This window comes from Equus przewalskii, chromosome 9 (genome assembly GCF_037783145.1).
Source record: "Equus przewalskii isolate Varuska chromosome 9, EquPr2, whole genome shotgun sequence".
NCBI lineage: Eukaryota > Metazoa > Chordata > Mammalia > Perissodactyla > Equidae > Equus > Equus przewalskii.
In genome coordinates, this window is record NC_091839.1 from 24,600,222 (window position 1) to 24,626,323 (window position 26,102).

The window sequence follows — 26,102 nt, forward strand, 5'->3', positions numbered from 1 at the left end:
AAGGTAAGTGGCTGGGCCGCAGTCACTGATCTGGACCCGGGTGCTCAGGTTCCAGCACCCTGGCACCTGCTCATCACATAGCTGTATTTCCTCCAGCTCCCACCGTCACTCAGGGCTCCTCACCTCTGCTGCCGGCACTGCCGCTGCTGTGGCTGTTGAGACTCCATCCCTCCTCTCCTGATGAGCTCCCCCAGACCTTCACTTGCCCCTGGGGAGACCCCCCCACCCACACACACACTGTTTCCATCAGTGTGGACTGTCCCTCAGGTGTCCCACCCACTCTCGGCTTTCATGGCACTCGCTCAGGAGGCAGAGTCCTGCCTGCGCCTGGTTGTGGTTAGGGATGGAGGGGCTGGGAAGGAACACCCCTGGAGTCAACCAGGAAGACGCGGAGACCCGACAGTTCCCCCAGCACTCACGCGCCCAGCCCTCTGTGCCTGCCAGGGGGAGCGTTGGTCTAAGGATTCCACGTCTGATGATGGGCCATGCCTTCCTCCAAGACCCGGGGCGGGGATCCCCCAAACAGGAAGGAGGTGCTGCTGGAAGGCTAAAACAAAACAAAAGATCCTCCGCGTGGGCGATACAAGCTTTGTGCCCAGCTTGGGGGGGGAGGGAGGGGCGGGGCACAGACACAACCATTGGCAGCCCTGTCCAAAGATGCAAGCGTACATCTCACTGCCTGTGGACCCACCGCCCCCGCACCCGACGGACTCGCCCGCGTGGCCACGGAAATACGCGTACTGCATTTCATCGCAGTGTCGCTCGGAAATTGGAGCAAAAAATGTCCATGCCTGGGAGAGTGGGGAAGGGGAGGTGCACCCACACCGCTCAGTAAAAGTTGTCCAACACGTGGAAATAAGGTGAAAATGTGCACCTTATAAAATCACTCTAGAGCATTAAAAAAAATATTCTGCCTGAGGGTCTCTAACTCCTTGAACATGCAACTGCGTTGGACTAATGGTAGTTTGGAGACGAGTTGGTTTGCCAGTCCTGTCAAGTTAGAGGCTAACTTGTACAAAGCTGGTTGGGTGTGGGGGCCACTGTGACTCTGTCTGGTAGACAGGATGACCCCAGGCGGCCAGGTTGCTCGTCCTCAGGATGTGAGGCAGTTCTGACACAGCCCCCGTGCTCCTGAAGCCCTCCCCCTGACTCTGCCATCCTGGCCTTCCCGTCCTCTTCTGAACCAGCTCTGACCTACTGCTGGTCTGTCTGCAGTGAGCTGAATGAAACATCAGCCCAGGCTTGCTGCCTATTTGTGTGAAAATTGTTTTCAAAAATTCAGTAACTCTGATTTTACTGAATACTACCAGGAGTTGGAGGCAATGAGCTGGAGGCATCCTCAGCGACATGACTTCGTCTTCAGAACATGGTGCTGAGTGGAAACAAGAAAAGGAATGTAGTGAGAGCTGGAGCACCACCCCTCCCGCCCCACTCCAAATAACAGATGTTAAAAGAATACTTAGAAGTAGTAAAAGATGCGAGGATGCCTACCAAGTATGTTAGTGATTGCCCCCAGGGGAGGAGAGTGGGACTGAGCAGTGATGATAAAAGGGAATACTATAGGGGCCGGCCCCATGGCCGAGTGGTTAAGTCCGCGTGCTCCGCTGTGGTGGCCCAGGGTTTTGCCGGTTCGGATCCTGGGCGTGGACATGGTACTGCTCGTCAGGCCACACTGAGGCGGCGTCCCACATGACACAACTAATAGGATGTACAACTAAGATATACAACTACGTACCGGGGAGATTTGGGGAGATAAAGCAGAAAAAAAAAAAGATTGGCAAGTTGTTAGCTCAGGTGCCAATCTTTAAAAAAAAAGGGAATACTATAATAAATTTAAAAAGAGAAGGGCTTTGCACAGACCAGTGATGGTGAGCAGACTTCTGCATCTCAAGAGAAAAATAGACAAATGAAACCAACAGCTTACCCCACAATCACCACTGTGACAGCCTGTGACGGGCCTCCCGTGACTCACAGGCCACCACGTCCACGGTCCTTTTTATTGACTGGCCAGCAGACCAGAGAGCCTGGATTGCGGCCTTGAATGCTGGGCCTCGGCTCTCCTGCTTCCTTCTTCAGTGGCGAGAAGGGAGACTATTGCCCACAGGGGTCCTTGTGGGACCAGGAAGGTGGCCAGAAGCTGCAAATTGGGCAACAGCCGTGGTTTTCCTCCTGCTTCATCTCCTCGGGGGCCTGGCGCAGGTGCCTCTGTCAGGACCCAGCGGAAAGAAGTTGATTTCTCCTCAGTCGCCCCTCTGGCTGTATTACCCGCCTCCCCTTACCCCGCCCTTTGCTCCAGTGAAAGGCAGTCAACATACCAGGTCCAAACCTGATCCCGCTTCTTACTCGCTGTGTGAGCAGGTGAACAGCAGGAGTGTCCTGGTCCATCTTCAGTGTGTCTCTCGTGGGTGACCGCTCACTGATCCCCCCGAATGCCTTCTGGTTCCACCTCCAAAATATATCCCGGATATATCCCCACGGCCTTCCCCGTCTTCATCAGCCCCGTCTAGCTCAAGCCATATGTGTTCTCATTTCCTCCTGCTTAAAATAGACTTCACGGCTTCCCGTTGCTCTGACGAGTGATACATAGAGTGTGAGGAGGTGAGAGAGGTGGGAGTAGTGAGTTGTCACTCAGCAAGAATCAACCTTGTCTGAAAAAGGTCTCCATTCTCTAGCAGACTAGTCAGCATTTTCACGTGGCAGTGGTGGGGTTCCAAGAGTGAGCAAGACAGAGGGAGCAGAGGTGTGCCTGGCCTCTTGGGGCCAGGATTGCACCCAGCACGACTCACTCTCACCGGGTTTTATCAGCTGAACCAAGCTGCACGGCCAGTCCACATCAGGAGGTCAGGAAGGAGACAGCCTCTTGATGAGCAGGTGGCAAAGGTGCATTGCGCAGGGGCTGGATGCAGGAAACGGTGGAGAATTGGGGCCCCAAGTGCAATCACTCTCCTACAAGCTCTTCATTTATTCAGCAGTCTTTAACGAGAGCCTGCTGTGCCCAGGTCTGTGTCAGGTGGTCCATCGAAGTAGCAGCCAACCAAAACGAAGTCACTGTCCAGTCGAGCTTACATCCTACTGGTCCAGGGAAAGGGGAGGAAGACAGAAAACAATAAACAGATGCGTAAATGAGGGTGCAGGGAGTGACACACCTGCTCTAAGAAACGAAGACATGGAGATGGGACAAAGAGGGAGTGAAGGAGTGGACAGTGGAGGTGGGTTGTCAGGGAAGGACTCCGCAGAGGACTCTGGGCGGGCACCTGGCTGATGCCCCCTCCAGCCATGCCAAGATGCGGGGAAGAGCGGTACAGGGGTAGGGAACAGCCAGTGCCAAGGCCACAGGCACCGATGAGTCGGAGGTTCGGAGAATGCCAGCGTGGCTGGAGCAAGGAGAGGAGTTGTGAGCACGTGTGGGCTAATTTAGTTGTATTTTTGGCATGCTTTGAAGCCATTGGGAGGTTTGGGCAGGAGTTGCATCATCTTATTTGTATTTTAAAAGGAATATTTTGGCTGCCATGTGGAGAACAGATGGAGGTGGGAAGAGGATGAAAGCAGGAGGCTCAGATGACAAGTTGCGGGTGCTGGTGATCAGTTCTGGGAAAAGAACCAAGTGTCCTCCACTTCCTCCCTCGCCCGTGACCTCGGGTCCAACGTGGCCCCTCTTGGCGCATCCTTTTCTCTAATCGTGCAGATAGGAAGTTACTTATTACTGAGAGGCGTGACTACATGATGGTTAAGCAAACAGGCTCCAGAGTCCAAATGCCCAGGTTTGGATCTGCCTATTTACTAGCTGCACAATCTTGGGAAAGTTACTTAACCTCTCTGAGCCCCCATGTTTGTCATTGGTTCAGGGAGGGTGACAGCTACCTCATAGGGTGGTTGGGAGGATTCGGTGAGGTCAGGTATACAACATGCCACTTGGAACCCAGTAGGTGCTGATGCTTACTATTAACAGGATTGGGATAGTTGATGAAGACCCCCTTCCACAGTGGGTCCCTTCTCAGCCTGCTTTATACGCAGGGTCCCCAATACTTAAATGTCCTCACAACAACCCTGTAAAGATATTATTATTATTATTATTATTCCTATTTTAAAGATGAGGAGATTGATGCTCAGATGGCTGGTTAGGAAGTGGCCGAGCTGGAATTCAAACCCAGGCACGTCTGGTTCTGAAGTCCCTTCTCTTCCTATGTCCCTTTCTTCCTCAAAAGAAATACAGAGCAGCAGAGAGTGAGGCACACGGGACATGACAGAGGCAGAAAGAGACACAAAGCAGCCCTGGGAATGAGAGATGCCAGGACACTAAGACATCAGAAAGTGCTGAATTCCAGAGCAGGGAGCCAGCCAAAAGCTGCTGCAGATATCCGCTTCCCGTCACAAAGCCCGGGGGAAAGTTCTGTATTAGTCGTTCAATCTGAGGCATTTGAGGGTTTCTAGAGCAGGCGTTTCATGTGAAATATAATAGGGCCCAAGGAGGTTGCAGAAATGAGTAAAGGAGCCTAGAGGGACACATTAGGGACTGGTGAGGTCTGTGGTGAAATGGAAAGGACAAGTCCTGTCAAAAGCTGCTACCCAGCCCCAGGGAAGTAGGGGACCTGGATGCAGTGTTTACAGACCCTCTGACATATCAAGAGAAGCCAGAAATCTGGATTTTTATGTGAAATTTCTGAACTCTACACACTGGTGGCTTAATTTGCATTTCTTCAAAAACACCACAGAGGAACCAAAACAGACAAAAAGAAAACATGAGCAAACAAGCAGACACACCAAAAGCATCCCTGAGAGTCTGGTGTGGCTTACCAAAGTTTGCAACATCTGATCTGGTTCCTCAACTTATCAGGTTGGCGATTGGGGTCCAAAGACCTGTAGTGACTTTCCCACAGTCCCATGACAGGCCAGTGAGATGCAAGGATGTCTCCTCACTGCTCCCTTCTGAGTCAGGGCGATGACTGAACAATGGCTCCCAAACCCCTCCTTTATGGGGTGAAGTGGAAGAGACAGGAGTGGACAAGTGGAGGGTGTTGGAACAACACTGACCTTGGTTTATGGGCAGGAAAGAGAGGGGGGTCTTAATCCTAACTCAGATTCCCAACCCCAAACAATAGCACACCCATGTCCTGCAGAGGGTTGATTGTAATCTCTTCATTTTGGTCCAAGACAAGGTTGAGGGAGACCGTTGACTATTCAGCACAATGGACAGAGGTAGTTGCTCAAAGCTGAGTACAGGAAAGAAGGATACACACCTCTCCATGCCCCCAAATCTATTTTTACCTCCTTTCTTGGATGGGAAAGAGAAATAAAGCTTTCATGCACATTGTTTTTAACCTGTAGAAGCACCCCCTTTCCTGTTATATTGTGTGTATGCGAGGGGAATTCTTTGGTAAGATTGAAAAGACAGATGTGGGTCTAAACTTTAAAATTTTAAGAGTTTGGGGCCTGCCTGATGGCGCAGTGGTTAAGTGCGCACGTTCTGCTTCTTGGAGGATCAGGGTTTTCCAGTTCGGATCCTGGGTGCGGACATGGCACCATACAGCAAGTCATGCTGTCGTAGGCGTCCCACATATAAAGTAGAGGAAGATGGGCACAGATGTTAGCTCAGGGCCAGTCTTCCTCAGCAAAAAGAGGAGGATTGGCAGCAGACATTAGCTCAGGGCTAATCTTCCTCAAAAAAAAAGAAAGAAAATTAAAATTTTAAAAATACAGATTCATATTGTAAATAAAATAAAATTTTAAGAGTTTTATGAATGCCAAATTTTTGGACAACACAGAAAGTGGGCATGGATTTATAGAACTTGCCCAGCTCAGAAGGGGTAAAATTTTAAGACATTCGTATGTATATTTAGAAAGAAACCCTCCTTTCCATCATAAATTTGACAGTCCCTCTAAGTTACAGTCCTCCTCAAACCATCATGGTGACCAGAGTTATTAACATGAAAGACACAGCCTGCCATGGTCACGTCAGGCTTTTGTCCCATACTTTCATTATGACCTTTTAGCTCATGTTATTTTATTTTATTTTATTTTTTCTGAGGAAGATGAGCCCTGAGCTAACATCTGCCAATCCTCCTCTTTTTGCTGAGGAAGACCGGCCCTGAGCTAACATCCGTGCCCATCTTCCTCTGTTTTATATGTGGGACGCCTACCACAGCATGGCTTGCCACACGGTGCTATGTCTGCACTCGGGATCCGAACCGGCAAACCCTGGCCACCAAAGCAGAACGTGCGCACTTAACAGCTGAGCCACTGGGCCACCCGTTGTTTTATTTTTTAATTTTTCAGTCTAGCGTGTTGCAGACTCTGCAGGAAGGGAGTCATCCAGCAATATCTGGCAAAGCCAACGTAGAATGTTCTCTCCCTTTCTGTTTTTGTCAATATACAACCCCCTTTTCAATCCCATTGATATTATCTGTGCACCTACAAGGAAAGCAAACGCTAGAAAGACACAGCCCACCCCACTAACATGAAGGCGCCCATCATCTCTCACACAACCATCTCTGTTCCGTTTCCTGCACTCCCTCCCATTCAAAATCAAGAGAGGTTGCCACGTTTTCTGCACTCCTTTTTATTTTTTACAAGTTGATCTCCACTCAACTTTTGCGTCTACTTCCCATTGTGGCTGTTGTCATCTGCTGAACTCCAGGGCACTCGCTCACCTTTCAGGACTCTAGCCCGTGAGTTTGCGCTCTCCAGGCCACGTCATTCCACCTGAGTCAATGGTGTGAATGCAGCATTAGCATCAGTGATGTTTTTCACATGCTGCTGTCAACACTTGTACACCTCATTGGCTCCACTCCATTCTGACTCACCACCCCTTTGCACAGGAATGTTCTCAGGAGAGTCAACTCTGAAGCGTGTCTTCTGGACCACAGACTCCTATCCTGTCACTTCTTCAACATCTTAATGCTTCTGATAGTATGATTTTCAGCTTCACTAGCCCAACCATCTCTAAAAGTCTAAGAATTCAATCGTTCTGGTTCAATAATCCAATTAGGTCTTTCTCCTACATCAACAGTGCTTATGTCTTTCCTAACCCCTCTCATTAACTTTCCCTCAAAATTATAACTCTCTCAGATGAAACGGGTACCTTTCTATAGTGCTGGTGGAGCTGAAAACTGGTACACTAAGACCCTCAGGTTGTTCATAACTTTTGACTGAGTTACCTTTCCTCTAGGATTTGAGCCTAATAAATTAATGAGAAACTTGTAGAAATATTTATGCATTAAGATGTTCTCTGCCTGCTTCACATGATTGAATTTGCAATCTACCTATCTATCTATCTACCTATGTATTATCATCTATCTACTCATTATCTATCTCTATCATCTATCTACTTATCTATCATCTATTATCTAGCTATCAATAATCTATTATCTATCATCTATCTACTTATTATCTATCTATATATCTATCATCTATCTACCTTTCTATTTATGTGCGTATGTATGTATCTATCTCTATCCATCCTCATCTCTATTTCTCTATTTTTTTCTCGGTCTTCTAAAGTAGAAGAGCGCAGAGAGAAAGAAAACTCAGTTCCTCCTGTTTCCTCCTCCAGTTTTCTCCTCTGTCTCTCAATTTACAGCAATCATCCTTTAGGCACTTAAATACATTAGTAATTGGGGGCAGGCTAAATCCTTGTACCTCATTCCTTCAAGTACTTGATGGAAAATAAATGGAGTGGATAATTAGTTCCTTTGGATGTTAATGAGTGTTCCCAGCAGAAGTAGAACGTGTGTGTCGAGAGTGGCAGGCGGGGGAGGTGGGGAGAGGAGATGTGGAGAAAAAGATTCTTAGTCATTATTTCAGAGAAATGGCGATATGCACACACAGAGTCAATAAACTTGAAAACTGCTAGGGGTGAACAGGGACATCTCCCTAGCCCCTCTGGATACCCCCACATTCCAAGCTCAGAACTACTAGTGAATCCTTCTTACCTTTATATTAAATCTGTCTTCCTGTGGCTTCCTGAAGCTTTGGACTTCATGGCTCTTTCCCTTGTTGTCATATGGTCAACTTCACTTGTTCCCAATGGCAGCTGAAGACAAAATTCCATAAATAGGTGAGCATACACTAGGTGCCAGGTACTGATTTTAATTCGAAGCACTAAAGATGTTGCAGTGAAAAAGAACAAGTTCCTGCCCCATGCAACTCACATACTAGTTGGGGGAGGCACGATAAAAGCATAAGGACTTGAGCTAATGTATTGAGTAACGAGTGCTACAAAGGAAATAACCAAACAGTCTACCTACAAACCCCCAGAAGCTAGGAAGAGGACAAGGATCCTCCCGCAGGTTTTAGAGGGAGCGTGGCCCTGCCTACCCCTTGGTCTTGGAATTCTGGCCTCCAGAACTGAGAGACGATACATTTCTGCTGTTTTAAGCCATCCGGTTTGTGGTCTCTGTTGCAGCAGCCCAAGCAAACTGACACACCTTGATTGGCTTATACTGAACATGGTTTATGCTCCTGGCCAGAGGGAAGGACCCTACCGCTCTGAGGACAATGCTTCTCCATCCTTAAACAGAAGGAAGCAAGGGTAGCTGAGTGAAAGCTGTAGAGAAGGCATTAGTACAGTCTACCAGATGGCCAAGACTCCAGAGTAGACCTCAGGGTCTTTATCTAGGTGAATGGACTGGAAATGATTTTGGAGGGTCCCCTGGACCACCGTGTGCACGGAGAAGAAGACTGCATCCTGGATGCCCAAGAGAGACAAGGACAAGGTGTGGAGAGCTGGTGGACTAGGAACACTTGTGGGGAACACAGTATGGCCAGTGCCTGGAGGGATGGGAATGGAGATGTCCTCAAAGCTACCAGCGGGAGAGATGTGTGGGAAAGGAAAAACAACTTTCCCTCTATCCTTCTGAGTTCTTGGCTGAGAGCCTTCAATAAAAGACGGATTAATGAGAGAAAAACGAACAGAAGCTTATTGATGTGTGTGCCTCATGTACACGTGGAGGATAGCCAGGAGAAAATGAGTAACTCAAAGAAGTGGCTTAGAACTCCGGCTTAAATACCATCTTAATAGGGGAAGGGGAGCGGGATGTGGGCTTTTAGGGGAGAGTAAATGATTTTTAGGAAAGATGAATGGGCCCTTAGAAGAATAGACAGGTGGTATGACAGATTGTGACGAGGTGCATCTGGGTATGGTGTTGACTTCTGGTCTCCTCTCCTGAGATAAGAGCCAGTCTTTCCTGACGGATGAAACTCCCTGGGAGGGCATTTAGACAATTGAGCTCCTTTGGAGGATCTGTCTTTAGAAAAACCAAAAGCAAAGACAGACAACGAAACTCTGGGAAGTGTTGGACATGACATATCTGCTATCTGGCTTGTGGTGATGGCATCACAGGTGTTTGCCTATGTGTAAACTCATCAAATTATCTACATTAAACATGTGCAGTTCTTTGTACACAAATTATACCTCAATAAGGTTGTTTAAAAAATCCAACTCTAATTGGCTTAATAACAGCATAGGAACACAGGACTAGGAGTGCAGGGGCGGGGGCGGCTCTGAGGTTTGTTGAACTGGGTTGCTCAGTTTCCACTGTGCCTTCTGTGTTGTTAATTTCATCGTAAGCACGGCTGCCCCTCATGGTGATGGGGTGACATAACAACTCGTGGGTCTGGGCTTCCTTCTAAGGAAGAGAGATTTAGATATACATATCTATCTACGTCTATATCTATGTCATCTATATCCATTTCCATGTCTATATCCACATCTATATCTACAGACAGAGGTGCTTCTGGAAACTCTCTCAAAAGAGCAAGGAAGCACACTTACACAGTCTCAAAGTATCTCCCCACAAGACACTTTGTAATTACAAGGGGACAAAAAGTGACTTTGCAGTGGAGAAAGCCAGCCACACCGCCTGAACCAGGTGATTAGAGTTAACATCACAGGCAGCGGATGAGTCGACGTCCCGTGCCCCCATGACGGGATACGCTCAGCTGTGATGTATACGACACTGAGATCACTGCTGTGGGTTTCCTGCCAAACATGCATAACCTGAATCTAATCACGAGCAAACATCAGATAGACCCAAATGGAGAAGTCAACTCACTGGTACTCTTCAAAAATGTCAAGGAAAACGCCAAGGTCACGAAAGAAGGAAAGAAGGGGAACTCTTCCAGTTAAAGGAGACTAAAGAGGCGTGGAGGGGTTTTTTGGGTTTTCTTTCATTTTGCTATAAACGGCATTACTGGGACAGTTGGTGAAATTTTAATGTGATCTGTAGCTTAGACATTAGTAGGATATCAATGTTAATTTTGACAGTTTTACTGTGGTTACATAAGAGAATGTCCTTTGCTTTTAGGAAAAAGAGAATGTCCTTTGCTTTTAGGAAAAACACACTGAAAAGAGTTTAGGAGCAAAGGGGCACAATGTTTGCGACTACCCTCAAACAGTTCAGAATATCTGTATGTCCATATGCGGAGAGGAGAGAGGAAGAAAGGGGATCAGAGAAACTGAATGCAGTAAAACCTAAACATTTGGAGAGTCTGAGCATTCAGAAATTATTTGAACTTTCCTGAAAGTTCAAGGAAAGAACAAGGAAGAAATTTTTTTTCTCAGAAGCCCTCAGAAAATATCTTTTCTACTTTCAGCAACTGGAATAATTGGGACATGAGCTCATCTGGACTGTGAGCAGGATATGGTACCTTTAGGCACCCAATTCCTATTTGGGGAAGGAAGGAAGGAGGGAAGGAGAGAGGGAGAGAAGGAAGGAAGGAAGGGAGGGAGGGAGGAAGAAGTGAAAGAAGAAAGGAGGGAAGGAAGGAGGGAAGGGAGATAGGAAGGAAGGAAGGAGGATGAGTTTTGAGCCCAGGCTCCTGCCGTGCCCCAGGGCCAGGTGTAGGTTGGCGTCCCCATCGCAGGTGGGACGCATAGAAGAAGAGCACCTATGTGGGTGAAAGCCAGCGGACTCATCACCCACAGGACCAAATGAAGGACAGGTGACTGGAGTGTCCACCTTGGGAGAGGAGCGTTTGTTTCTACATTTCCAAGGCACGAAGAAGGATGCAGCCTCAAGACAGACATTTGGCTCAGTCACAGAAATATGAAGAGAGCGACATTTCTCCCACAGCTGGGCTTCTTTTTAATGAGATTTGGTCGCACTACATTTACTTTTCATGAGCTGCTTAACCGGGGAGGTGAGGTCTGTGGTTGTCTTTTCTCTGACTCTCTGTGGGTCTCCAGGCAACTAGCTCTGGGCAGGCGTTCAGCATCCTCTGTCCTCTCCGTCACCCATCCTTCTTCATCTTCTTTCCCAGCAGAGCCATTCACACCCTCTTGTCACTTCCTCCCCCACCGGAGCTCCCCCTTCCCCTCCAGAGGAGAAATGAAGGACATGGGGAGATGAACATAAGGAGCAAAGTCAGGGTCAGGAGCCAACAGGACTTTTGAGGTCCAGTTTCTTACTCCCACTCTGTCCCTCCCATGGGGTCTTCCTTTTCAACTGAGACGAGAAGGGATGAGGTTCCAGAAAGGTCCCTTCAAGGGGGGTGGGAGGGCTGGTGCAAAGATATAGAGATGGGACAAAGATACAGAGCGAGCCTCAGACAGACAGAAGGGAGGCTGGCCCTTCATGGTAGAGACGAGGACACTGCGTCCCAAACACCGGGACTCTCAGGAAGCCAAGGGCAAAGCCAGGGGTATGTGCCCCCGCTTGACTCCGGGGTTCTTTCCTCTGGAAAACTGCTGCTGTCCGGGGCTGAGAGGGAGAGAAACGAAGAGACAGATAAACCAAAAAGCAGAAACAGAGAGGAAGAAAGAGAACAACACACCTGCATTTGTTCACCCAGCAAACATTTATGGAGTTCCAGGCACTACTTTAGGGGATGACACAGGGTCTCTCATCCTAGGTGCTATTGACATTTGGGGCTGGATCATTCTTTACTGTGGGGGGCTGTCCTGTGCATTGCAGGGTGTTGAGCAGCATCCCTGGGCTCCACCCACTGGATGCCAGAAGCATCCCCCGCAAGTTACAAACAAAAATGTCCCCAAATGTAGCCAAATGTCTCCCTGGGGACAAAACCACCCCCGGTTGACACTCTCTGGGCTGGCGACACAATGATGTGCAGGATGTAATTGCCACCCCTCTTTGAGCTTATTTTCCAGGGAGGGGGAGATACCCAACAAACAAGGAAAGAAATAGACAACGTACATCATGCAGGAGAGAAGAAACAGACACAGCAAGAGAACTTCGAAGACACGGAGATTGAAGAGATGGCAGAGAGAGGAGTGTAGAGCTGTGGGGGCACAGGCTCCAGGTCGGGAGAGACCGAGGGGGTGTGGATAGAAAGGGCACCACTGAGACCCAAACACACACAGATGTGGGGAGGAGGGTACCTGAATAAACGCAGAGCACACATCTCCGATTAGAGGGTCAGAGGGGAGACGCCGAGGGAAGCATCTTTGTTCTGACCTCAGAGGCCAGCTAATAAAAGCCCGTTGTGTGGGTGAATCCTCATCCCACCTCCATCCTCTGTGCTCTCTCTCCCTCCTCCCTCCTGGTCTCTGACCCCCTCCTTCTCCTTGCCCTTCTCACCTCCTCCTTCCTCCTCCTTGGGAGGCATAAAAGCTGGAGTCTGGGGAGTTGGAACCCAGAGAGAGCTGGGCAGAGCTGCCAACTCCAGTGAGGTGAGAGGAGGGAAGCGGGAGGAGAGAAGGGAGGATGCAGGGAGGTCAAGAAGGGATGGGGGGTCAAGTAAAATGAGAGCAGTGGTGATGGAGGAGAGTTGGGGAGCAGGCAGAGGACCGGGGAAGTCTGGGGAACGGGTAGAAGAGGGAATGAGGACGAGCATTCCAGGGCGCGGCGGTGGGTCTGGGAGAGTGGATGGCGGGAGGCAGGTGCTGTGATGAGAGATGGAGAAGCGTTAATGCCTCTGAATCTTAAACTTTGGTCTTTCATGAGTTGTGGGGGTTTTATGTACCCAACATCCTGTTACTTGCTTATTTCCTGTGGCATTTTCCCTCAACCGGCTTCTTTCATTTTACTTTAATAAATGGGTTCCAAAACAGAGCTCCATGAAAATCTCAAGAAACTTGAAAATGTTTGTTTTATTTTTCTATCATATGCTTAAGACAAAAAGGCATAGAGATTAACCTTCAGTTAACAATACAGTATTGTACACTTTGCAATATGTTAAGACTCAGACAGAGAAGGTCAAATACTGTATGATCTCTCTTACATGTGGAATCTAAAAAAACAAACTCGTAGCAAAAGAGATCAGGTGGGTGGTTACCAGAGGCGGGATTGAGGGAATTGGGTAAATGTGGTCGAAAGTCATAAACTTTCGGTTATAAAATAAATAAGTCCTGGGGATGTAACGTACAACATGATGACTGGAGCTAATGATGCTGTGTGTTGTATATTTGAAAGTTGCTAAGAGAGTAAATCCTGAACGTTTTCATCACGATGAAAAAAGGTTTTTTTGTAACTGTGAGGTGACGGATGTTGACTAAGCTTATTGTGGTGATCATTTCACAGTATATACAAATGTCAAGTCATTATGCTGTGCATCTTAAACTTGTACAGTGATGTATGTCAATTATATCTCAGCAAAACTGGAAGAAAAAATATGTCACGGGAATAGATCTCACATTAACAAAGCAAAAACGTAAAACTAAAAAAAAACAAGGAACGTTTTGAAGGTGGTGGGTATGTCATCGCCTTGATGGTGGTGACGGCATCACGGGTGTACACATAGTCCAGACTCATCAAGATGTAGATGTTAAATGGGCACAATTTTTTGCATATAATTATACCTCAATAAAGCTAAAATAAATACACTCACCACCCTCTCTTTGCAGAGCGCCCATCCTTCCGACCCTCAGATGGCTCCTTCTGTCCAACTGGTCCTGCTTCTCACCGTCTTGCTCATCCTGGCAGAGACTCCTGCCTCTTTACCTGTCCACCAGGTGAGCCCTTCCTACCCTCCAGGAAGTCTCCTAATTTTCCTGGCTGAGCCAGGGCCGTGGGGACCAAGCTATGAAAATACGATAAGACAGGGACAGACTTCATCTCCTTGGCCCCAGGGGTAGAATAGAACAGGTGAAATAAGAGGAGTCAGGGTTCACTTCCTAAGGATTAGCATTGCCCAGACATGCAAAAAGATGCCTTCCAAGGCAGAGCTCTCCATCATTCTGCGTCTTCAGGGCTTCGGCTTGCATGATAATCGCCCGGAGGGGAGGGTGTGTTGAAGTACAACCAACCACGTGCCACCGCTGGAGAGTCCAATTGGGTGAGCCTGCATTTCTGCCCCGTTCCCAGGCGACGCTGATGCTGCTGGTCCCAAGACCACACTGTGAGAACCCCTGGTTAGGAGTGTGGGATATGGAAACCGGGCTGAGTTTGGAGTTCTGGTTCTGTCACGTTCTAGCTGCATGACTTCCAGCAAGCTGCCTAATTTCGCAGTGCCTCCATGTTCTCTGTAAAGTCACAGCACTGCAGGGTTAACTGAGTTCATCGTGCGAGGCCCTGAGAACGTCGTGAGCAGGCAGTCAGCTCTCGTTATCTAATGGAGGGGACCCAGGCTTGGTGTTGTGTTGTCCTGGGTTTGGGTACCAGCTATCCTCACACTGACAGGTCCTCAGCAAGCCATTCAAGTTTCTTTGAGCTTCCCTTGCTTCTGTGTAACCAAAGGATAACAGCACCTATTTGGGAGGATGGCCAGGGCATTTTGACAAGGCTCTAACGGATGTGGAGGGCTTTCTTGGCCCTGGGAACCGTGGGAACCCCCCCTGACAGGCAGCTGCAGTTGCACCAGCAGCACTTTGAGTTGATTCCATTTGTTTACTTTCCATTTTACAGAATGGAAAACTAAGACTTGAATGTTGGGTCCACGGAGTCATTAAGTCTGAAGTCAGCCCGCTGCTCACTGTGTTAATTTAGGAAATTTGCCCAAACTATTTGTGGAAGTTTCCTTTTCCGTTAAATGAGGCTAATCGTAGTTCTTACCTACCAGGGTTGTTGCGAGGACTAGATCAGTCAATACGTCATGGACGTAGAAGCAGAGCTGGCTTCATGCTCATGCAACCTGGACTGTCACCTGGGGCGCTCAGAAGGCGCCTGTGCCTGATTTAACACTTTGCTGTCTCCATCTTGAAATTCTTAATCACATTTGAACAAGGGGCCCCATATTTTCATTTTGCGCTGGGCCCCCTAAATTATGTAGCCAGTCCTGCTTAGAATGGACGCTAGCTGGGGCCAACGCGGTGGCACAGCAGTTAAGTTCGCACGTTCCACTTCAGTGGGCCGGGATTCCCCGATTCGGATCCCGGGTGCGGACATGGCACCACTTGGCAAGCCATGCTGTGGCAGGCATCCCACATATAAAGTGGAGGAAGATGGGCACAGATGTTAGCTCAGAGCCAGTCTTCCTCAGCAAAAAGAGGAGGGTTGGCAGCAGAGGTTAACTCAGGGCTAATCTTCCTCCAAAAAAGAAAAAAAATTGAAAGAAAAAAAAATAATGGATGCTAGCATATGGTAAACCCACAACAGATGTTAGCCATCCAGTTATGTAGCCTGGCCTTGAACCCCTCTGTGTGTGTGTGTGTGTGATTGGTGACAATATACTATGCATATAAAGGACTTCCAGCAGTGGTTTTTAAGGCTTTCTTTGCATTCTGAGTTGTTACATCTTAGGAAGTCTTCAATTTCCTCTTTGGTGAAATTCAGATCAAGCGAACCTGCTTCACAGGTTGGTGGGAAAGGGGCATGTTGACCCACCCCATCCCAGACCTGGGGGTGCCGGCTACCCTTCCACCTCTCTGAGTCTTGATCTCTCCATCTCCATCCAGGGGCGAGGAGGCTGGACCCTCAACAGTGCTGGCTACCTTCTGGGTCCTGGTGAGTGAGCCTGCTCTGAGCGCTCCATCCCCGGCTAGTGTCTGCCTGGTGCCTGTGGGCAGTGAGTTTGCGACCCTGTAAAGACCCTCAACTCACATTCATTGAAGTCCACGGGTTTTGTTTCCAGACCTGTCTTGAGAGTTAGTCTAGCGGAGTGATGGGCATGTGGATCCTGGAGCCAGAGCATTGGGTCCAAGTCCAGCTCTGCCACTTGCTTTGTGTGTGGCCTTCATCTCTCTATGCCTCAGTTCCCTCATCTATGATGAAGAGTGTCATGAAGGCCCCTGCCTCATAGGGATGACGTGAGGATTAGATAAGGTAGAGCAATATATGACATATTCCCCCATCCTTCTCTTTCTGTGCCCCTGACTGCATCTGCACTGGGCACTTTTTGCACATGTGGCAATGTGCTGCTTGGTGACAATTAAACCCATTACATAAGGGGATCCCCTATGATGCTCAAGGCAGAGTTCATCTTGGGCCTCATTCAGTGGTCCAAGAAAACCCAGGCTCCCATAACGGTGTGGCATAGCAGAAAGGACGTAAGAATTGGATTCAGACATAGGTGGGTTCAAACCCCAGTTCCGCCACTTAGCAGTGGGGTAACTCTGAGCAAGAGAATTCTCAGAGCCACAGTCTCCTCACTAACAAGGAGGGATGGTCAAAGCGTACCCCGTCCCACAGATTTGGTGGACGTGCTCCTTCAGATGGGTAATGAATGCCACAGGATTGCTGGATTCTGTGTGTTGCCGTTGCCATTTGACAGACCACCAGCTCTTGCTTCTTCCCCCACTCCCCAGAGTTCCACCTTCCCCAGAAGGCTGACCAAGGCAGGAAGGAGAAGACAGCCCTCGAGATCCTAGAGCTGTGGAAGGCCGTTGGTGAGTGAATGGCCAGTTAGACTTCCCCCATTCTTCATCGCCATCACTCTCCTCCACGCGCCCACTACTGGTTTTGCAAACTGGCGGATGTAGGCTCCATTCCTCGCTCTGCCACTTACTGATTGAGGGAGCTGGGTAAGTGATGCAATTCCTTTGAGCCTCAAACCCCTCCCTATGTAAGATGGTATCATGAAAACTACCTCGTAATTCGATTGTGTAGCTCAATGAGAGAATGCATGTAAAATTCCTAAGCTGTTATTTTTAATATTATCTCCTTGCAAGATCCCCTATTCACTTCCTCTTTGCTCACCCCTGGTGCTATTATCTCCTCTTCTTACCTGACCAAGTGATATCTCTGAGATTCCCTTCTCCTTCCCGTGTCATATCTCAAGGGAAAGAATCATGGAGGCACAAAGGGGTTCGGACACCTGCGTATGCACACAGTGAATGCAGCATATGACTTGAAGGGAATCTCCTTGTCATTGTCACCTTCTAAATGGAGGCAATTAAGTGTATCTAAGGCAGGATTTCTCAACCTTGGCACTGCTGACATTTGGAGCTGAAGCACTCTGTGTCATGGGGTCCATCTTGCGCATTACGGGATGTTGAGCAGCGTCCCTGGCCTCCACCTCTAGAAGACAGTAGCACCTCCAAGTTGTGACAACCAAAAATGTCTCTGCATGTTGCCAAATATCCCCAGAGGGGCAAAAGTGCCCCTGGATGAGAACCGCTAAGAACTGTCAGATTCCCAAGGACACAGGGGAAGTAGAACCACGTTGGACGGTACAAAGTACTGAACTGAGTGGCATAAGTCACAATGATTTCTGTTTTTGTTTCTAGATGGGCTCCCTTATCCCCTCTCTCAGCAGGCCTCCAAGAGGAGTCTGAGCGAGACTTTTGCTGAACCAGAGATTGGAGGTAAAGGCAGGGGGAACATGGAAGAGAGAAATAGATACAAGAAGAGGGCAGGAGATGTGGCCGGCAGAGCTTTGAGGGCCTGGGAGGGTGGGGAGGAAACAGGAATCAACCAAGAGGCCCCCTGACTTATAGCCACAATGTCCACCACTGACCACATATCCTAACGCTAAATTCCCATCCTGGCCTTGACTGCTCACTTCGACTCTGTTCCTTCACTTCACATCCTGCCTCACAGTCTAAATCTAGTTGTCCAACCAATACTGGCATTTCCCCACAATCTGGTACTTTTCCAATTATGACCCCAAACCCAAACCTTGATCTCCCCCAAGCCTAGCTTTAGCTATGACACTGACTTTAAACCCTCACTTTGACCTCACAGCTCAATCCAAACTTTGACCTCCCTCCTAAAGAAGATCTTTATTTCCAACCTTTAACCTTACTCTGAGCTCTATACTCTTCCGTGCTCATACTCCAGCATGCCCTTCTGTCTCAACTCTGACTTCTGATTTTCTTGGAACACTGGGTCCATTTCACTCTAGAATCTTTGCACCAGCTGTTGCCTCTGCCTAGAATGTTCTGTTTCTAGAGCTTTGCATGGCTAGATCTTTCACGTCATTCAGAAATCATTTTAGTCATCAACTCCTGAGAGACACTCCCTGAAATAAAGCTACTTTTTCTCTATTTTTGTCATCTTGTTTTATTTAATGGTAACATTCATCATTATATGATTCTTCTTTGCTTCATATATTGACTTTCTGTTTATTCTCCATCTTCTCCCAAAAACTCCAAGCTCCATGCGAGTAGAGACCTTTTCTGTCCTGCTCACTGCCTAGCACAATGGCTGATGCATAGCAGGTGCTTGGTAAACATTTGCTAAATGAATGAACTAAATTATCCAAATTCAGTCTTCACATACTGCCTTCCCAACCATGATCAAAGTCAACAATCAACCCTGGCTTCTGCCTGCCTCCAGGTGGATTTTCCTTCCAATTCCATCTCCTTTTTCAGTCCTAACCCTATTTTTGGAAACTAACACAGTGCCTTTATTCCAACTGTACTAATTCATTTGAAAAGCATTTATTTATTAGACACCTACCAGGGCAGGACATGACACATCTTCTGAATTCACTAATTCCCACACCAACCTTGGCTACAGTCTGGCTCTTGAAAGCACCCACCACCACCACCATGTGCCATCTTAAAATGGGGGCAGAAAGGGGAAATATGTGGGTAGATGAAAATAAAAAGAAGGTAGAACAGAAAAGGAAAGAGGGAGTGAGAAGAGGGAAGGCTATTGGATCTGAGATGAACTAAAGAGAGTTTCATCCCAACCTCAAGAACCTGGTTTGGGGGGTGGTGGTAAACAGAACCATTCAAAATTCACCCTTTTCTCTCTCGCAGATCAGAGTGAGCTTGGCAAGAGAGTTCCCAAGAGGGGAGACGTCCTGCAGTCATAGATGTCTCCAAACCTCTGCTCCTCATCCTTCTCCTCTCCAGCTCCTCCTGAAGCCCTGTCTAGACACTCTCTACTGAGACTAAAATCCTGAAGCTAAATCCCCAAATCTCATGATGGAATTTTGGATCATTTGAAGAATTATTCTCAAAAGTCGCTGGACTGTTTCAGATTTTACTAATTAACCTTTGGAATAAGTATAAAGTGTTGTTAACAAACTCAAGAATAATTCTGAAACCATTTAGGAGATTCTATGTGGGGGGTATCAGGGAATATTCCTGCAGTACATTTAAAATAATTGTGTTCTTTTGGAATCATAACAGGAACTATTGAACAATACAATATTATTATCCCTTTTAACTCTGAGGTTCTATGATGTCTTGACTTGAAAAGATGCTCCAGAGTAGCATCCTCACCTTTCTTCATTTTTCCACCTCATCCAAGCCTCCTCCAGCTGGAAATGAGGAGAGGTCATCTGGAGCAGAATGGAGAGAATAAAATATTTCTTTTCAAATAATCAATGTTTTCTTCCATTAATTAGTACAGAAACTTCTTGGGGGTAGCAAAATCAAGGATGATAGAGTCAGGTGGGGGATTTGGGGGGACATATAAACTCTTAGAGGCATTAGATCTTGGATTATCTGATGAGAGGCCTAAATTTAATTCTAATTTTTGGCAGTTGTCCCTACCTTGATATCTGACCTACTCTCTGTTCATCAGTTCATTCATTTTAAAACTTCTACATATTTTGAAGCTATGTTGTCAGTGTCATATAAGTTTATAAGTTTTATAAATATCTGGAGGAAACTTCTTTTTATCATTATATAATAGACTTCTGTTATCCCCATTAATGCCTATTGCTTTAGATTCTCTTTTGCCTATTCCAGGTAACTACTGCTGCATAACACACTACCCCCAAAACCCAGTGGCCTGAAACAACAACTATTTTGTTAAACATCATGATCTCGTAGGTCAGGAGTCCAGGTGGGCTCAAACGCATGATTTTTCTATTCCATGTGGCTTTGATGGAGTCCACTGGGGGTGCTGAGCTGGTGAGTAGACTGATCTGGAGAGTCCAAGGTGGCTTCACTCACAAGTCTGGTGCCTGGATGGCTCTAGCCAGAAGGTCGGGTTCGGCTGGGAGAGTTGACTCAAGTACCTACACATGATTTCTCCAGTGTGATGGTTTTAGGATCACTGAATTCTTACATGGGAATTCAGGGCTTTTGCCTTATTATCTAGGACATTGATTAAGGCCAAGCTGCTGTAACAATGAGTCCCCAAAATAGAGTAGTGCAAACAAGATAAAAGTTTATTTCGCTGTCATGTCACAGTCCAGAAGGGGGCAATCTGGATCTGGTAGGATGGCCATGACATCTTCAGTTATGATGTTTTGTCTCTGGACCCAAGAGGGATGTTTCATCTACCTCCAGTGAGAAAGGGGGCCAGCAGGTGTCACACCAATCCTTTTAAAGGAAAGTCTGAAAGGCCACACATCATGTTAGCTCATGCATGGCTATTCTTAGTCACAAGAGGGCTGGGAAATGTTGTCTTTAGCTGGAGGCACTGCCCAGTTAAAAACACAAGATAATGGAAGAGTTGGAGATAGATATTCAGCCACTTGTTCTGATTTGCCGTTGTCCTTTGGATTTACATCTTTCTCAGCAACGTCACATGGCAGGGATTGCTAGTGCAGGATTCTGACATGCCTAGATCTCTGGCCGTATGCAGTCTAATATCATCAAAAATCTTATTCTAAGCCCTTAGCGACTTTAAATAGCAGAATGGGAAGAGAGAGGCAGCAGCAAGCCTCAGGGACCAATAAGACACCACCACTGCCTTCAAAGATCTCACAGAGGGGAGAAACCAGACATGTGAGTGGACAGATGAAATGGAGGGGGACAAGGGCTTTGGGAGAAGTCACACAGGGGACAATAGGACAAGGAGCATCTGACCAACTTGGGGGTCAGGCTGAGAAACTGGTCCCAAGGAGCATTAATATATGTGGACTCAGACTTGTAGGAAGAATTGGCACTTTTCATGAGACCCAGAGGGAGGAATATGTGGGCACAGAAAGTCGAGCAGGTTGCTCAGGGGGATTAGAGTATAAAATTCAGAGACCAAGAGGACAGCAACGAGGGTGGCGGGGGTGGGGAAACAGGAGCAAAGACAAGCTCTGAATTTCAGTCTTGGGAGCATGGACTTTCTTATGAAGACGGTTAGAAATGGCTGAAGGTGTAACACCAAAGAGAGATTAGACTGTGGGCATGCAATGTAGGGGGTTGCAAACTATGGCCCGCGGGCCAAACCCAGCCCGGCTGCCTGTTGATGGTTGGCCCCTGGGCTAAGAAAGGTTTTTATACTTTTAAATGGTTGGGAAAGAAAGAAGAAGATGAGCAGAGACTGCAAAGGCTGAAGTATGTATTATCTGGCCCTTTACAGGAAAAGTTAGCCAATCTCTGATGCAATGAATTGAACACAATAAATTTTTTTTCTCCTTCACCTAACAGTCCAGGGAGGATGTTTCAAGTTGGCCAGGAACTCTCCTCTATGCAGTGATTCAGAAACCAAGATTCACTCTATATAGTTGTTCACCCATCGATTAGGGTCTTGTCTCAAACAGTGGAAGGGGAAAGAGAATATGCAGGGGGTGGGGGGCACTCCTGCTTCATAAAAGCCTTGGCCTGGAAGTACCTGCATCCCTTTTGTTCATATTCATCATCTGGCCACACTTGGCTCAAAAGTGGGGGCAATAAGTTCCCTTTGTATGAAGCTGCTCCCCAGCTACAAATACTAAGTTGGGAAAGGGAGCATGGGTTTTGGTGGACACATAGCATCTCACCCATAGCTGACATGGCCAGGTTTGCATTTTAGAAAGACCACTCCAGTGGCTGGCATAGAAAAGGCGTTGGAGGAAGATGATCCTGGAGGCAGATAAAATAGGAAGCTGTTGTGCTATTCCTGGGGAGAGATGATGGCATCCTTAGCTGAGGAGACAGAAGTGGGCATTGAAAGGAGCTGACAGACTGAAGACACAGGGAGATTGAACGGTCTACAATTAACTTAACATTCAGTGAATATTTGTTAAGTACCTACCATATGCCAGAACACGTCTAGGGGTTCAGGATAGAGTGGATAACAAAACAGACCAAAAAAGAAAATCCTTGTCTTGTTGGAGCTTGTATTCTGGGAGAGAGGGCAGTTGGACATTGAAAAAAGTTAGTGAGTAAAATAGACAGTATTCCACACAGTGATAAGTGCTATGGGGAACACAAAGGCAGAGATGGGCAATGGGAAGTTCCCCAGGAGTGAGTTTGAAATTTTCAGTGTGTGGTGAGGGGAGGTGTGAAGAAGATGAAATTTGAATAAAGAACTGAAGGAGAAAGGGGTGGAGACATGAGGATATTTGGGAGAAGAGGATGCCAGGCAGAGGAATGACCAAGGGCAGTGCTCAGGGTGGGAGCAAGTTTCCAAGGGTCAGGAAGCTGCGTAAGTGGGTCTCGAATCAGTTGAGTGCGGAGCGTGGAAGAGATGAGTTGAGACAGGTAATGGGAGGTGGGGTCCTGGAGTCGGCCACTAGGACTTCGGGTTTGTCTCTGAGTGAAGTGCCAAGCCATTGGAGGCTTCGAGTAGTGGAGTGACATGAAACGACTCACATCTTAACAGGATTGTTCTGGCTGCTGTTTTGAAAATAGACAAAAGAGGGCAGAGACCACTTACAATGCTGTAATGCCAGTGAGAGGTGATGGGGGCTTGGGCCAGGGTGGAGGCAGTGGAGGTGGTAAAAAGCAGTCACATTCTAGATACAATTGAAGGTGGAGCTAATAGGATTCCCCAACAGACTTGCCATGGGATTTGAGAAGCAGTCAAGGGTGAGTCCCTATTTCTTTGGTCTAAGTAAATGGAAGGAGGGAGTTGCCATTGAAGGGTATGGGAAGCCATGCATAGAGCAGGCTTGGGGGAAAGACTAGGAGCTCAGTTTTGGACATGTTAAATTTGAGATGCCTATTGGTTATGCAATAGGGGGTAGGGAGCTGGGAGTTGAATACGCAAATCTCAAATTCAGAAGAGAGGTGCAGGGGCCAGTCCTGTGGCTGAGTGGTTAAGTTCGCGCTCTCCAGGGGTGAACCAGGGTTTCGCCAGTTTGGATCCTGGGCGTGGGCATGGTACCGCTCATCAGGCCATGCTGAGGTGGCATCCCACATGCCACAACCAGAAGGACCTACAACTAGAATATACAACTATGTACTGGGGGGCTTTGGTGAGAAAAAAAAAGATTGGCAACAGATGTTAGCTCAGGTGCCAATCTTTAAAAAAAAAAGAGAGGTGCAGAACGGACGTCTAATTTGGAGCACTGTAGGATTTAGGTAGCAAACAGAGAAGAGAAGAGGTCCAAGGGCAGAGCTCTGGGGATTCAATAGGTTGTAGGCCTCAGTGGTGTTCAAAGATCAGGGAGAGGAGGTCGTCCCAGGGCATAGTGGTTAAGTTCGCGCGCTCCGGTACAGTGGCCCTGGGTTTGCCAGTTTCGGATCCTGGGCGCGGACCTACACACTACTCAAGACATGACATGGTGGTGTCCCACAGCAAAGAACTAGAAGGACTTACAACTATGTACTGGGGCTTTGGGGAGAAAAAAAAAGAGGAAGACTGGCAACAGATGTTAGCTCAGGGTCAATCTTCCTCACTAAAAAAAGAAGATCAGGGAGAGAAACAGGAAGTGGAGGGGAGTAGAGTGCAAGCCTGGGAGTGGAGACTGTAGAAGCATTGCAATTACTGGAGATGACAAACCCACAGGTATGGCTTCACAGGAGTGTGTGGCAGAGGATCAAGGGAATGTTATTTAGGAGCTGGAAATACCCAAGAACTATGGTAGTGATAACATTAGAGGTGGGAACTAAGCCCTTCAAGGAGTGAGGGTGAATGACATGAAGGACACATTCGTAGAGGAGGCTGAGGTGAAGGAATTCTCCTGCTGAGTGACCATGCCCTGTAGAAGACATTACGGAAGGGTTCAGGAGTTGGGAGGCAACAGGGTATTACAATAGGGGAGATCCAGATTCGTGTTATGTCTAGGGCCTGGGGGCTCAGGGATGCCTGGGGGGCACCTAGTCTTCTTTTGGAAACTGACAAAAAGATAAGTAAAGGATATATTGAAATGAGACCTGGTGTCCCCAAGGCAGAGAAAGGTAGGTCTATGGGTGTTAAGGATGAGGGGAGTAAAGATAAGGGTCTTGTCCAGATGCTCGAATTTCACCCATACTGATGGGGGTTTGGAACCCTGCAGAGGCGTGGTCCTGTGTTGCATAGATGGGGCTCATATTGCATGCAATATGTGTACATTAAAAAATTTCATTGTTCGTCTCAAATCCAAATGTATGTGTATATCCCAAATATTGTGTGGGGCATATTTATGCTAAAATTTGTTTATGGTTTATCTGAAATTCAAATTTAACTGGGCATCCTGAATTTTTATTTGCTTACAATTGTTGGAGCCATGACAGCTTCATTCCTGGAGTGCCGTCAACACCCAACCGTCCAGGACGCAGGTCACTGTCAACACAGCCCATTCCTTGAGTGGCTTCGGGGTCAGAGCCCCATCTTCAGATTTCAGTCCTTGCTCCTTCTGTGCAGCTCAGGAAGGAAAGAGTTGGGTAAGGAAAGGAGTGATGCAACAGAATGAGGGGAGACCACTCTGCCCAACCTCTCAACACACAGGTCCCCAGGGCTCCCTCTGAGGCTGGACGGCTAGAACCATCAGGGGCCACTCATTGGACTGGTCTTTGCTTCTAAGGCTGCGTGCAGGGCCATGTCAGTCAGAGTGAAGGGAGAAAGCTGGGTCAAAGTCCCAGGAGCTGCCATCACTTTCTCCCCTGTAGGAGCAGTGACTGTGTCTGCAGGGGGAGACAGGGAGGTCTACATGAGGTGGAGAAGACTTCCATTTCAGGTGCAAATCACCCTCCATGTGTCCTGGTGACTGACAGGTCCTAACGAGTAGAACCAGCAGCTGTTTGAGACGCATCCTGTGCTCAGAGAACTCAGGTAAGGGACACACCTGAGGAAGGGGAGGGCAGTGGGCACATATCTGGCCATGATCTCTCCTTAATCAAGTTTCCCAAACTAGTCTCTTAAAAATATTGAATTAAAAACTTTTTTAATCACGTTAAAATACGTCACATGAAATTTACCACCTTAATAACGTTAGGTGTACAGTTCATTGACATTAAGGACACTCATTTTTGTCATGCAACCATCACCACTGTCCATCTCCAGAACTCTTTTCATCTTGCAAAACTGAGACTCCATCCCCATTAAACCCTCACTCTCCATCCCCCTCCCCCAGCCCCTGGCAGCCACCATTCTACCTTCCGTCTGGAATCACAGTATTTGTCCTTTTGTGTCTGGCTTATTTCATTCAGCATAACGTCCTCAAGGTTCATCTTGTGTTGTAGCCTCTGACAGGATTTCCTCTCTTTAAGCCTGGGTAATATTCCATCACCTGGGGACCTTTAAAAAAGTCCTTGTCTAAGCCCCACCCTAGACCAAATAAATCAGACTCTCCAGGGTGGGGTAAAGGCATGGGAGGTATTTTTGTTTGTTTGTTCCCTATGTTCCTGTGATTCTATTACAGTTGAGAATCTCAAGTTCAGGGAGTGTCTCCTTTCAATGTGGGCTCCATAGGGGGTTTGCATTTGAGGCCCTGGTCTGAGGTTCCACTTGGGAGGAACATACTAAAGGGAGTCTTAACCACAGGTTAATCTCCACTCTTCAAGGGCATTGGAAATAGAATAGTTGAGTTTCTGGCCGAATGCTCTTTGCCAGGCTTATCAGCTACAGATAATAGCCTATCCCAGGGTTTATCAACCTTGGGACTATTGACATTTCGGATGGGATCATTCTTTTTCTTTTTTTTTTAAAGATTGGCGCCTGAGCTAACATCTGTTGCCAATCTTCTTTTTTTCCTTCTTTTTTTTCTTCTTCTCCCCAAAGCCCCCAGTATGTAGTTGTATATTCTGG

The 26,102-nt window shown here is 47.5% G+C and overlaps 1 protein-coding gene and 1 long non-coding RNA gene across 2 annotated transcripts; one reads left to right on the top strand and one right to left on the bottom strand.

Moving 5' to 3' along the window:
* Positions 1–1,235: 1,235 nt before the first annotated feature.
* On the bottom strand, positions 1,236–4,945 carry LOC139073575 (uncharacterized). The gene is made up of 4 exons (XR_011522466.1): positions 4,795–4,945; positions 2,316–3,072; positions 1,925–2,205; positions 1,236–1,372 (listed from the first exon to the last, which is right to left on the bottom strand). It is a non-coding gene; the product is annotated as an uncharacterized lncRNA (long non-coding RNA).
* Positions 4,946–12,312: 7,367 nt separating this feature from the next.
* GALP (galanin like peptide) lies at positions 12,313–19,605 on the top strand. Its single transcript, XM_070558692.1, has 6 exons — positions 12,313–12,625; positions 13,799–13,906; positions 15,788–15,836; positions 16,637–16,717; positions 17,558–17,635; positions 19,037–19,605. Exons 2-6 carry the CDS (start codon positions 13,823–13,825, stop codon positions 19,090–19,092), a joined length of 348 nt encoding a protein of 115 aa, XP_070414793.1. The 5' UTR covers positions 12,313–12,625; positions 13,799–13,822; the 3' UTR covers positions 19,093–19,605.
* Positions 19,606–26,102: the final 6,497 nt, after the last annotated feature.

Bases quoted from the DNA above. Each gene is read 5' to 3' on its own strand.
- GALP (XM_070558692.1), top strand. From the start codon at position 13,823: ATGGCTCCTTCTGTCCAACTGGTCCTGCTTCTCACCGTCTTGCTCATC. The intron at 15,837-16,636 runs GTGAGTGAGCCT...CCCACTCCCCAG, and splicing joins TGGCTACCTTCTGGGTCCTG to AGTTCCACCTTCCCCAGAAG. The intron at 16,718-17,557 runs GTGAGTGAATGG...TTTTGTTTCTAG, and splicing joins AGAGCTGTGGAAGGCCGTTG to ATGGGCTCCCTTATCCCCTC.